The sequence below is a fragment of the Microtus ochrogaster genome, chromosome 6 (genome assembly GCF_000317375.1).
Source record: "Microtus ochrogaster isolate Prairie Vole_2 chromosome 6, MicOch1.0, whole genome shotgun sequence".
NCBI lineage: Eukaryota > Metazoa > Chordata > Mammalia > Rodentia > Cricetidae > Microtus > Microtus ochrogaster.
Genome location: NC_022013.1, coordinates 49545275 through 49558550, shown reverse-complemented (window position 1 = coordinate 49558550; position 13276 = coordinate 49545275). Strand labels below are relative to the sequence as shown.

At 44.7% G+C, this 13276-nt stretch overlaps 1 protein-coding gene across 3 annotated transcripts in view; it reads left to right on the top strand.

The window, feature by feature from the left end:
* Ube2e1 (ubiquitin conjugating enzyme E2 E1) overlaps positions 1-13276 on the top strand; it is a 58397-nt gene that overhangs the window by 696 nt on the left and 44425 nt on the right. Inside the window, exons 1-3 of one of the 3 annotated variants that reach the window (XM_013346861.2) lie at positions 14-128; positions 259-347; positions 4612-4662. In XM_013346861.2, coding sequence (XP_013202315.1) covers positions 126-128; positions 259-347; positions 4612-4662 — 143 coding nt within the window. In that variant the 5' untranslated portion in view covers positions 14-125. Of the gene's footprint in view, positions 1-13; positions 129-162; positions 348-4611; positions 4663-13276 lie in introns of those variants that run through there. The other 2 variants (XM_026779663.1, XM_005348563.3) reach the window with 2 other exon arrangements.

The window sequence follows — 13276 nt, the reverse complement described above, 5'->3', positions numbered from 1 at the left end:
CGCGCGATCGCGGCCCCCGCGTCCCTTCGGGCGGTGTGGCGGTGGGCCCCGATCCTCTGCAGGGCGGCGGGGGCGGCCCGGCCCGCGCCCTCCTGACAGCGGAGTTCCCTCTTTGCGGCGCCTGAATGGTCTGTGTTTCTGTTTTGTTTCCTCCCCCTGCAGGGGCCGTTCGCGGGGTGGGGTGGGGGGTTCGCTATGTCGGATGACGATTCGAGGGCCAGCACCAGCTCCTCTTCATCTTCGTCCTCCAACCAGCAGACCGAGAAAGAAGCCAGCACCCCCAAGAAGAAGGAGAGTAAAGTCAGCATGAGCAAAAACTCGAAGCTCCTCTCCACCAGCGCCAAGAGGTACCCCACTCCCTTCCCCACAGGCGTCCTGGCTTCCCTGTTGCCTCGTGCTGCATGTCAGGGAGGGTGGCTTCAACGACAACGTTCTCCTGTGTTCTCTGGCAGGAAAATGGGGCATGGGAGTCCCACCTGTTTTCTCTGCTGCTTGCTGTGTCTGGTTTTGTTAGTACCCTTCCTTGTCCATATGCAGGAGTTCTGGCTGGCCTCGTCCATGCCTCGTTGAAGTTTCAAGAATCCTCATTACTTTTATGAGTGAGTCTGATTGTGATTTCAGAGTCCTCTTCCTAGTAATCACGAATCTGCGACTTCCCGGAGGCTGGCATCCTCCTTCATGATTAAGGAGACCGTCCTGGGAACTCTCAATGCATTCTGACCATGGCTGCTCCTCACCTGTTGCAGGGGTGATGTTTTCTGAATAGAGTTTTCTCTTTTGTAACTTGCTTAAGGAATAACCAGCTCCCATTAGTGGTTAAGAAATTGAGGTGGTGTTTTCTGGTGGAATTTGAAGAGCCTTTTCCAGTTTGGGGCAAATGAATGAATCAGTAAATGTAAAATGATTATTTCAGCTATTTTGGGGGGGGAGGGGTAGGGTGTTTTTTTGTTGTTGTTGTTGTTGTTTTCTGTTTAAGAATTTCCGTTCAATAGTTTTCAGGGAGACTTTGTTGTCGTGTTTTCAGACAGGGTCTTATTCCATAGCCAAGGCTGGCCTTGAACTCACAGCACAGCTCCTGCCTCAGCCTTCCTGATGGCTAGGACACTACACCCAGGGTTAGTCTCTTATGTAAAAAGACAGGTGGATGCTTCACCTCTGTCCACCTTAAGTAACACTCTCTGATCCCTGTAGTGTGAATCATCTGTAGCAGGTACCCAGGAATACCCTGACAGCCTTTCATTAATCCATCTCTTTTCCTTGAGATAGCTGACCACAGTCAAGAACGGAAGCTGTGGGCTAGCTTGGGGGATATCATTCTTTAAAGAGTTTAAGATGAAATGGGGCATCTAAGTGGTTTTGGCTCTGTCTGTTGAGTAGTGCGCCTTGGAACTCAAGAGATTGACAGTTGGTTCTGTCATTCTCCCTGAAGCTCACAGGCTTGGTGTGCTGTTTTAGTGATCTGACTGGCTGGTGGGGTGACTTTAGCCCATCTAAATAGTTAGCGTTCAGGTCTTGAGAGAGGATTGAGATGCCTTGGTAAAATTGTTCTCGTTTTTCAGAGGGTTGGTTTGATTGTATCTCTGGCTCTTCAGAGTCTTGACTGGCTCTTTTGATTTAACCCAGGTGAAACCTCTAGGAGCCAGAGTGCTCCCTTATTGCTAAGGATGGTCCTCCTCTCCCCCAGCACTTCTAAGCTCTCCATCCTCTCTCATTCTGCTTCTGAGCTGCCCCTTAGGTCAGTGAAGCTTTTGTGCTGTGTTAGGAGGCCCTTGGTGTGCTTGTGACTACACTGGACGGGAAATGGACAGGTGTTAAACGTCATTTGCTTTGTCAGTATAAATAATTAGATTTCCCCATGGATACAGTTTGCCTATTTTAACAAAGTTAAAAACTTAGTTCTGGGCATGGTAATCCAGGCCTTTTGTCAACACAAGCCCTTGGAAACACAATCAGGCAGGTAGATCTCAGGTGAGTTCAGAGTCAGCCTGTTCTACATAGAGAGTTCCATGAGGTCTGGGTATAGATAGGAAGACCATCTCAGAAAAAAACAAAATAAACTATTTAGTAGCTGAGATGGCAGTGTGCTGGCCTAGCGTGCATGAAGCCCTGGACTCAGTCCCCAGCACCATCAGGCATGGTAGCACAGACTTGTAATCCCAGGGTTCCGCCAGGCAGGAGGAGCAATTCACAGTCATCCTTGGCTATGCATACTTGAGCTGGAGACAGGGTCTCCTGTAGTCAGGGTCTCATGTAGTCCAGGCTCAGCAATCTGAATGACAATAGATGTTTTTGGAGGGTAGGAAGAAGCCAGCTATAATGTACCAAGCACTGCCATTTTTAGATGGCATTTCTTCCCCAATAAAAGGGAAAACAAATTGAATGGTGACCGAGGGAAGTTCTACTGTCAGAAGACATCCATTGTCATTCTGATTGCCAGCCTGAGACCTTATTTGGGAGCAGCTGGTAAAGAAATGTGGGAAGTAGAAATAGAAGCGGGAAATAGTAAATAATAATTTTGCCTGTACACGAACATGTTTTATGTATCTTTTAATGCAGCACATTTAGCTTCCTAGACACCGTGCTGACACAGTAGCTATCTGTGTTAAACAAAGCTAAGGTTAGCATCAAAAGACAAAAAATGTGTCTTGGAAAGAATGAACAGGAGGATCAGGACCGGTGTTTGACAAGCCTGCCCTACATCATTGGTAGATGTAGAATCTAAATACACTGGTTTGGAAGGGGCTTGTGGACCAGGAGGTGGTGTGAAAATGAAGCCAGAGTCCCAGATTTAGGAATTTCACTCACTGTGGAAAGTGGTTTCTAAACCAGGGGCAGAGGAAAGCCCCAGTGGGAAGTGTGGATCTCGCTTCACTCTGGGACAGGCCTTTGATTCCCACTCTGGGAACGGTGCACAAGGTAGTGGTTAAGATTGAATGGGTAAAACTGCCTGGTATTGCCCTCGTTAAAAATCACATCATAATTTTAGTTTTGCGTGCAATCGTGTGGCATCGTAATTTTATTTTGTGTGTGTTCGTGTGGTATGTGTGTTCAGGCATGTCAAGGCACATGTGGAGGTCAGAGGCCAAATTGCTGGAGTCAGCCCTCCTTCCATGTGTAGGTTCCAGGGATTGAACGGGTCAGCGCGTGTGCTGACAGGCACCTTCGGCTGCTGAGCCATCTCACCAGCGTCTAAGTTCTAAAGGAGCAGCTGTCTTTACAGCTCTGAAGGAGGACATGTTTGCTTTCTGACAGATCTGAAAATGGTCAATTCCAATAGGTGCAAGAGTCAGGAAACTGGCGCTCCGGACTTGAGTCTGACATCCTGATGTGAACGAAACAGATGCAGATGTCTAGGGACTGAAATGCCTACTGGGAGCTGTAGAATTCAGCAGGGCACTGATAGATGTCATAGAGACTGGGTGTTCTAAACTGGACCCCACTTGTAGAGACCGGAAGTCCCCTCAATAGGAAAGTTTGAAGAACTTCCCCAGTCACTACTCAATTTATTTTTCCTTTTCACGTGGAAGAAGTGCCTGCTAAAAATGTCAGCGCATTATAGCTGGCCTCTTCCTACTCTCGGAGAACTTTCTTGGGAAAGGGAAAAACATCCATTGTCATTCAGATTGCCGAGTGTGTTGGCCTTATTTTTACTACCGAGCTGCCTTGGTGGATTTTTTTTAAGTTGTAACAGCCTGGTAGGAGGAGAAGTTATAAAAATAGTTTCCCTTTAGGAGAAGCAGCTTAAGGCCCCAAAGTTTGTCGTTTCCATTGGTGCCCTAAGCGCCTAGGTAAGCAGAAGACAAAGGCCGGCTCGGTGTGAACTGTCAGTGGCTTCGGCCTCAGGCTGGGGGATGGGCTCTTTGTGAGGTGCCGAGGTGCCGAAGGCCGGGCGAGCCCGCGGCCGGGTACTGGGAAGTTCGGGGCGGGCAGCGGGCTGGCGCGCCGTGGGCGCAGGTGGCAGTGCACCTGTGCGGGCGGCTGGGGTCCCGCCGTCCTCAGCTCCACCGAGCACTTCCTGGACCTCTCGACCCTCGGCGGTGGCGGTCACTAGGGCCTGAGCGGCCATATTGGCTGTGCTGGGAGGTCACTGCTCCTGATGCAGGTCCGGGCCTGAGAAGTACCGGCCTGCGGGGGGCGCTGTGCTGGTGTGGGGGCCGGCCTGCGGGGGGCGCTGGTGTGCGGGGGCCGGCCTGCGGAGGGCGCTGTGCTGGTCTGCGAGGTCCAGGCCTAGGGGAGGTGTCCCTACCTGAGGAGGGGTGCTGGTCAGGGTCTGCTGGGAGACTCAGTTGTGGGCCTGCTGCGTGCAGAGTCACCGAGTTTAGGGGACCAAGTGGCCTGGTACTACATACCGATGGTCCTGGCCAGAGTGGAGGGGGACGACAACTATTCTTAGGTAGAAAACACCCAGCACAACTGCCCTAATATGCTTGGCAGTATTGAAAGCCCGATGCTGTCAAGGGTGGGAGAGATCTAGAGTTGTGCCCTGCATTGGAAAGTCTCCTCAGCCTGGGAGCCCTGGGTTGCCTCTCCCTCAGTGGATAGAATAAGGTGGGCTGCAGACCTGGTTCTGGGAGGGGCCTCCAACTAACTTTCTGTTTCCTGATCTCCCAGGATCCAGAAGGAGCTGGCAGACATCACTTTAGACCCTCCGCCAAACTGCAGGTGAGCTGCCTATGGAGTATTGTCTTCTTAAAATTCTCCTAGCTTCTGTCTTGTATTTTCTTTTCTGTTACAGAATTTTGCTTCTCTTCTGTGGTCTGTGCGTGTTTGGTGCTAACACGAAATATCCGAGGAAATGTATACATATGCTGTGGTGTGGTGTGCAGCCAGCTCAGAACTGTTGAGAAGTACGAGAGTTCCACGATGTGGGCGCTTATGTGTATGAAACAAACTGCAAAGTTAAGGTGAAGGAGTACCCTTTTTGTAAGCTGGCTATGGGTGATGTCAGCCTTTAGAAATTTGGTCTAGAAATTGCTCTGCTGGAATAACCTCATTACAGGTGTGATATGCTAGAGCTTGGCATGAAAAGAAACACGAGATCCTCAGACTTACTCTGTTGTAATTTTGTGTTGGACTTTTGGCAAAGCAATTCAGGAAATAACTTGTGGCTTTAACAGAATAATTTTTGTTTTAAATTATAAATTTAAACCCTTAGAAGATGGTGGGATTTTTTTGGCTATTGTGTAACACAGACTGAGTATATTTGTGTACATTTCAGCGTGAAAACTAGCCAGCTTCCAAAGGGTGTGCTGACCACTTGGCTTTCTTTTTGCGTCGTTGAGTCTAGGTGGAAGGAAGTTGTGATGCTTTGTGTAAATTGATAGTGAATCATGAAGAAACAAAAACTTTAGTAAAACCAGTATCATCCTTGAATGGAAGGCATGCTTTCATTGGGCTTTCAATTTACTGGTAGGAGTTACTGGCAAATACTTGCTAGATATACACAGTGAGCATGCGCAGACATTCAGGATGGAAGCTAAGTAAAGTATTTTGCTTTTAAAACACTCATGTTTTAAAACCGTGATTGGTGACTTAAAAACAAAATTACTTGTTGCTGTTTTGTTGACTTACTATTCTGTGTGTGTGACTGCATGACGTGTGCATGTGGAGCTTAAAGACAACTTTGTGGAGTTCGTCTCTCCTCGGGTTGCCAGGCTTGAGCTGTGAGCATCTTCCCCGCTGAGCTGTGTGGCCCACCCTCGTGATTCTATTTTGTATGAATTTGTTCTTAGTGTTGATCAGATTTGTAATACTTTTTAAAACTTTGTTCTGATTTGTAAGAAAGTCATTTTGAGTGTCAGGTCCTTCTTGGTGTTTCCCTTGAGACATTGTCTCAAACTTGATGAGGATGACCTCAAGTTTCTGATCCTCCTGTCTACCCTGTCCCCAGTACTGGCATTACATGTGTGAGCTACTGTACTGGCTTTATGCCAGGCTAAACTCTGCGCTTCACGCATGCACTCTAGCAACGGAGCTACATCCTCAGTAAGATTTTAAACTGTGTTCTTTAACTGAGCTGCTAATTATTCTCTAGGATTTCTTTTGTAGCTAATAATCTTTTCAATGGTTGAGAAAGTGGAGAAACAGAGCTGTTTAGATAAAGGCCTGAACGTCCCTAGGTGGTTTGTGTGGAGTCATGGATGTTCCCTGTGGTAGGCCTGGGCTGTAGCTGCCACTGCTGCTGGTGTTGTCTCCCGTGTGCGTGTCTCTTGTGAGTTCACACAGCTGATCAAGTTAGAAATCATGGCTTCAAAGCTAGCATCATTTACTAAAATGCAAATGGCTTTCTTGTGAACCAGTGCTATCAAATTGAAACTTGCAAACAGTTTGGAGATCTCCTGAGATTGCTTTGCAGAAGCAGGGTAGACACTTGAGCTCTTGTCACGGCGGCAGGGGTCATCTATGAGAGGCTTGTGCTTCTGAAGCCTAAAGGACATTTTTTCTTTGTAAATTCCTCATCATCACCCCTTCCAATGAGCCCTCTGCCGTGGCTGGGGCAGTCCCCTGGGTGGTGAGTGACAACTCTTACAGCACTTAACATTTTGGAAAGAGTACAATTTCCAAGAACATACTAGGTATCTTTATTTTGAGAAAAAAAAATATATATATACACACACACACATACATACATGCAGTCTTTTAAAAATCACAACTGCTTTACTTCCTGGAGATATCCCCACTAGGCTTTCAGCTCCGTGGTTCTCAAGCTCCTTAATTCTGCACAGTTCTCCATGTTGTGGTGAGTGATCCCCCAGCCATAAAATTATTTTTATTGTTACTCTATGACTGTAGTTTTGCCACTGTTATAATAATTTAAATATCTGATATGCAATCCCTGTAAAAGGTTTGTTTGATCCCCTCCCCCCCCAAGGAGTCTTGACCCACAGGTTGAGAACTGCTATTTTCAGTGGTCTCAGTTTGAGTCTCTATTATTGCTTTCCTGTCTTACCACCCTGTGTTGTGCTTTACTTTCTGTCCTGGACTCTTGTCTAAGTTTGGTCTTATATTTTGTGATGCTACCTGTATGGGATTTAAAACCACTTTTTAAAATAACGTTTATTCGTGTGTTTATACATGAGGGTGCACGTGGGCCACAGCATATGTATGAATGTCAAAGGATAATTTGCAGTAATCCTACCATGTAGAGCTTAGGGATTGAACTCGGGTTATCAGGTTTGGGGCAAGTGCCTTTACCTGTTGAGCCATCTCACCTGCCCCTCTGTAAGAGTTCAGTATTTAATATCTTGATATGTGGCATGAATCTAATTGGTCTTAATAACAAAAACCCAGATATTAGGGGGTAAAAGCTGAAAGATTAGAGAACCAGAGGTGCCAGCCACTAGTTTTTACCTTAGACCAAATGGGGTATCCTGTCTTTACAAGTGCTCAGACTGAATGCCTTATATTCCTCTCTCTGCCCAACCGTATCCCTTCCTGTTAGGATAAAAGGCGTATGATAACCAAATACTGGGATTAAAGGTATGAGCCACCACCACTGGGCTGTGTTTCTCTTTGAGACTGGATCAATCTATTGTAGCTCAGGGTGGCCTTGACCTCTCAGAGATTCATTCAACTGCCTCCTCTCCCTAGTGCTGGGCTTAAAGGTGTGTGCCAGCACTGCCTAACCTCTATGGCTAATTAGTGGCTCTCTCCACACTCTGATCCTCAGGCAAGCTTTATTTGTTAGATTACAAACAAAATATCACCACATTGATGGACTTTATTGTTGGAGACAGAATAGTTTAGTTTAGATGTTTTTTGACGTTAGCTTCCCTTTAAGATACATGAATTAAATGATATATTAAATGTGTACATTAAATTTTTTCTGGTATAATTTTTTTCCAGATAAGAACTCAGTGTAGTTCCTAGTGAAATTGTAATTTCATCAATTATAAATTATATTGGATAAGCTGAATAATTGGCTTTCATTTTATGAATTTCTGATATAGCTTGCCCTTTTTAGGTATAGCTTACCCTTTCTAGAACTTATTTCAGGCAGCATTCAGTTTTAAATTTAGGCACATCACTTTCTTAAACATATGAGGTAGCACACAAAGTTTGGAATTCAAAGTTACCGAACTTTAAAATTGTGTGAATTTCATTTGCTAACGATGTTGTCTTAAAAAAGCTAATAATTAATGCTGTGTTTTGTATTGAGTAGATTAATTTTATAAATTATGCGTGTTTATGAGTATGGGTTTGTGTATGTGCATGTGGTTGTTGGAGTCCAGAGAAATCATTGATCTCCTGGAGCTGGAATTAGAGATGATTCTGGGCTGCCTGTCATAGGCTCTGGAAATGGAATTTGGGTCCCTTCAGATCAGCGAGACTCTCCTGAGTCTCTGAGCCATCTCCAGCCCCGGAGACTTTTTAAAATACAAATTTCTTTGTATTGCCATGTATATGAAATTCTTACTTTCAAACATCAAGCTATTTAGTATTGTGTATGTGTGACTCTCTCTCTGCCACTCTTTCTCTCTGTGTACATAGTGGATGAAATATTTCTGCAACTTACCATGCATTGTCCAAGTTTTTTCTCTATCATTGACTCTATTCTTTTAGGAGAAAAATGGGCTGTGATTCTTGTAATGATTCCGTAAAGCTTGACTTTTTTGGGATGGAAAGATCATGTGTTCTAGACAGCTCGTGAACTTCGGCCACAGGGTCAGTTCTGTAGCTGTTATTTGCAATTCACGGCGCATACTTTGCTAAACTGACTAGCTATGGTCAATTAAATTATAATTTAAATTCTAAGTATGGGTGTCTTTAGACAGCATATTTACTCATCATAGCTGGCATGTTTTGCCCAAGTCCTTTCTACTTTAGTTTTTTTTTCTACTTTAGTTTTATTTAATGGGAATACCTGTATTATAAGAAGTCTCTAGCTAGTGTAAATGGAAATCTAAAATTCAAATTTTGATTGATGTTATTTTAGGTAAAAGTATATTTGACCAGTGTTTTTATTTTACTTTATTTAAGTATGTAAAGTTAAGTTAGGACCTTCACTACCAAGAGCTATCCTTAATCAGATCAAGTTCCTTTTAAGATGATTTGAGGTGAAGAAAAAAAGCAGTATGTCTGTCTTGTAATTCTCAGCCCTCTTTTCCCTGCAGTGATGCTGCATTTGTGTTTTAATAAATAAAGTTTGCCTAAAGATCAGAGAGTAAAACAGCCAGCCACACTGGTCAGCCTTACAGACAAACCAGGTAGTGGCGACACACACCTTTAATCCCAATAGCCACAGTAGTTGCCATAGAAACTGGGCAGTGCACGTCTTTAATCCTAGCTCTAGAGAGGAATATAAGACAAGAGGAGACAGCTCTCAGGCACTGTCTCCTTCTGAGATACCTAGAGGCAGGATTGCAATTTCAGACTGAGGTAGAGGTAAGAGCCAGTGGCTAACTGTTTTGCTTTTCTGACCGTTGGGTTGAATTACAATTTCTGTCTGGGTTTTTATTAATCCTGCTACATATCCTTCTCTGCTGAAAGGCCCAGTGCCTAGCTTGCCTACCTTACAGTGTTGGAAAGCCCAGCCTTTTATTTTGAGACGGTCTCACGTGTAGTTCAGGCTGACCTTGAACTTGCTGTTTAGTGGAGGATGATTTTGAACTTTTAATCTTCCTGCTTCCACCTTCCAATGCTGGGATTACTGGTTCATGCTAGCACACCCTTGTTTTTGAGACAAGTTCTTGCTGTCTCAAAATTCTAGCTTTGAATTTGTGATGCTCCTGCCTTGCCGCCTGGTGAGGAGTCATTAATTGCTGTATTGAATAATGAAGTTATTGGAGATGGATAGTATCAGTAGGGGTACAATACTGTAAATGTAATTAATGTCATTGAATTGTATACTTATAATGGTTAAAATGCTAGGGACTGGAGAGATGATGACTCAGAGCTTAAGAGGTCTTGCTGTCCTTTAGAGGACTGGATGGAGTTTGTTCCCAGCACCTATATGGGAGGATTCAAAATCACCTGTCATTTCTGCTCCAGGTGATCCAGTGTTTTCTTGTGGCCTCCACAGAAACACACATAAATACAACCTTTACAAACTATTTTATGACACAGTAAAAACAATATTGTTAAGATGCTGGGTTTTGTTAATTCTTATAGCCTTTAAAGGGTGATGCTGGTTTTAGAGATGCTTGTAAAGGTGCTGATACTCCCCATTACAAACCTTGAGTGCTTACTCTATAGGAAAAGGAACTGTGTTCAAGTGGTTCATAATCTGGTAAAGGTTCTAAGAAGTGTGGAAATGTGAATGTTGTGGTAATAACTGCCAGTGCCATACTGTGGAGGTTCAGAAAAATGAGAGATGACTTTGCCCTGGCTGTGAGGGTCATGGCTGGAACACTTAGTCATCTGGGAAGGTTTCAAGAGGGGATAGGAATTGGGTGAAGAATGAAGCCTAGGCTCAGTGGAAGAAACTGCCTGCCCACACGGCAGAGGGCAGGGTGGGAGGGTTGTCTAAACCTTTGGCTCCAGAGTGCAAAACAAGTGGGAGGATATAACTGTAAAGATAAAATTTAAGTTGTTATGTCAGACTAGTCCTTTGAATTTTATTACATTAGAGAATCTTCAAAACTTTTGAGTGGGAAATGAAATTTTTGTGGAACAATTTGGACAGAGACAAGGGTAGCGTGAAGTGTATTTATTATTAATCAATTATCGAAGTCTCAAATCTGCCTGCTTTAAGGTAAGATTAGGGAAATGAAGTAGATTAAAAATTCCCTGAGAGGCAAAGACAATGACTTAAGTCTCTAATTCTGACCCTGCATGTTTCCCTGACTTTCCAGTTTGAATGTTTCAGAGGCACAGATAACCCGGGGAAAGTGGTGTGGTGCACTGTCTGAAAACTTCATGTCTGTACAGTTAGTGCCGTTGTTGCTGTGACATACCGTGACCAAAACCAGCTTAGAGTAAGAAAGGGTCTGCTACAATTGTCACTAAACACATCAGCAGGAACTCGGGCGCCTGCCTGCTGTTCCCGCTGCATTATCTCTAACCAAGGGAACCACAGAAGCCATAGAGGAATTCTGCTGCTGCCTTATGCAGCCTAATGCTTAGTTATCTTTCTTAGACTACCCAGGACCACCTGCCTAGGGAACGTAGCCACCTACAGTGGGGATGGCCCTCCTGTATCAATCAACAAGACAATCCCCTACAGACGGGGCAGGCCAATCTAGGCAATCCCTCACTTGAGACTCAGATGACTCGAGGTTGTCAGTTAACTTTAACCAGGACACTTGGTTTCCTTGTTTACCTGTTGCAGAGTGTGAATGAAAGCTGCTTCCATGAAGTGGTTAAGTGTGCCAGAGTCAAATCTAAGGGCCTTGGCAGAGGTGCCAGACTGGCGGTGGCTTTGCAGATCTATGTGAGTTGAAAGGTTTGTGATGATAAAGGGGATGAAATTAGCTGGGAAGAAGAGGACTAGGATGTGTTTTAAAAGCTGGTCACACACCATAGTAACAGCACAGGGAAAGCTGAAGCGGGGAAATCATGTATTTGTAGCAATCCAGGACTACATAGCAAGTTCCAAACAGAACTGTGAACTGAGGGGCATTTGCAAATGAAGGACAGGTAGAAAGAGCAGACCTGGAAAAAAGAGGAAGCAAAGAAGCAGGAGGAGCCACCAAGGCTGTGGTAGAAGAGAAGGAACTTCAACCTTTTAGGTTTTTACAGACCAAGAGTGGAAAGCAAACAGAAGGATGGAGGAACAAGAAGGAGATGGAATATTTTTCAGCGTTCTAAAGAAGATGGTAGAATGTGTAATTGAGCCTATTGGCAGAGAGCATTTCTTTTGAAAAGCAGGACAGCTCTCTACTGGCTTGGAAGCATCTCTGCTGTGTGAGGAGCCCTCCAGCCCTGTATAGAGCTAAGGGCAATAGCATCCGCCTCCTGCTTGTTCCTTCCTGGGAGACTTTAAGCTACTTGAGAAAAAGGGCTGTTCTGTCTCAGCATCCCCATGGTGCCCAAGAAATGGTCGATCATCATTGTGCGTTTGAAGCTCTATTCTAATTAGTCTTAGCAATCAAAACCTGGAGTCAGATATTGAGGATGAAAGCTGAAAGATCAGACAAGCAGAACAACCAGCCACCAGAAACTTCTTATCTTTATAAAATCGCAGACCGAAAGGGGTGTGGGGGGGGCATCCTGTCTCTACAGATCCTCGGACTAAATGGGTGGCCAAGATGCTGTCTCCATACACCTTATATTACTGTCTCCACCCCACTAATGCTGGAATTATAGGCTTGCACCACCACAGCCTGGCTCTGTTTCTCGTTTAGACTGGCTTAGTCTTATGTAGCCTAGGATGGCCTTTAACTCCTAATCTTCCTGATTCCTTCTCCAAGTGCTGGGATTAAAGTTTTGTGCCTAGTCTCTATTGTTAACTATGACTAGTTCCATCCTCTGATCTCCAGGCCAGCTTTGTCAGAACACAAACAAAATGTCGCACAGTGTGCATTAAATGACAAGTGTAGTTTGTATGATGTTTTACTCTTTTGGCTTTTTGAGGGGCCCACCACCCTCCTCCAAATAAGTCACATAAAGGCTTATTCTTAATTGTAAATGCCTGGCCTTGGCTTTTTTCTAGCCAGCTTTCCTTAAATTATCCCCAAGTACCTTTTTCCTCTGGGCTTTTCCTTTTCTTCTGTGTATCTTACTTTCACTCTTGTTCCCGTGGCTGGTCCCTGGCATCCTCTCCTTGTTCTCTTTTGCCTCCTTTTCCATGTTTCTCCTATTTATATTCTCTGCCTGCCAGCCTGCCTATTCTTGCCTCTACCTTGCTATTGGCCGTTCATCTCTTTATTAGACCATCAAGTGTTTTAGACAGGCACAGTAACACAACTTCACAGAGTTAAACAAATGCAGCATAAACAAAAGCAACACACCTTAAAAGACCTGATGGGTTTCCAGAACATCTTATTACATTCTTTAAGAAACGGCGGGAAGAGCTGGGTAAATTGCTGTCACAAATGATTTCACAGCTCTCCAGGGCCCCAAGCATTGTTGGCAGTTTGGGCCCTTCCAGAATCACATCAGCCAGGGTGATTTAAAACAACAACAAAAGATGTGCTCTGTTCTTCAGACCAGACTGGTTTGTGATAAAGAAAATCATGTGAGCTGGGCGATGGTGGCACACGCCTTTAATCCCAGCACTCGGGAGGCAGAGGCAGGCGGATCTCTGTGAGTTCGAGACTAGCCTGGTCTACAGAGCTTGTTCCAGGACAGGCTCCAAAGCCACAGAGAAACCCTGTCTCGAAAAACCAAAAAAAAA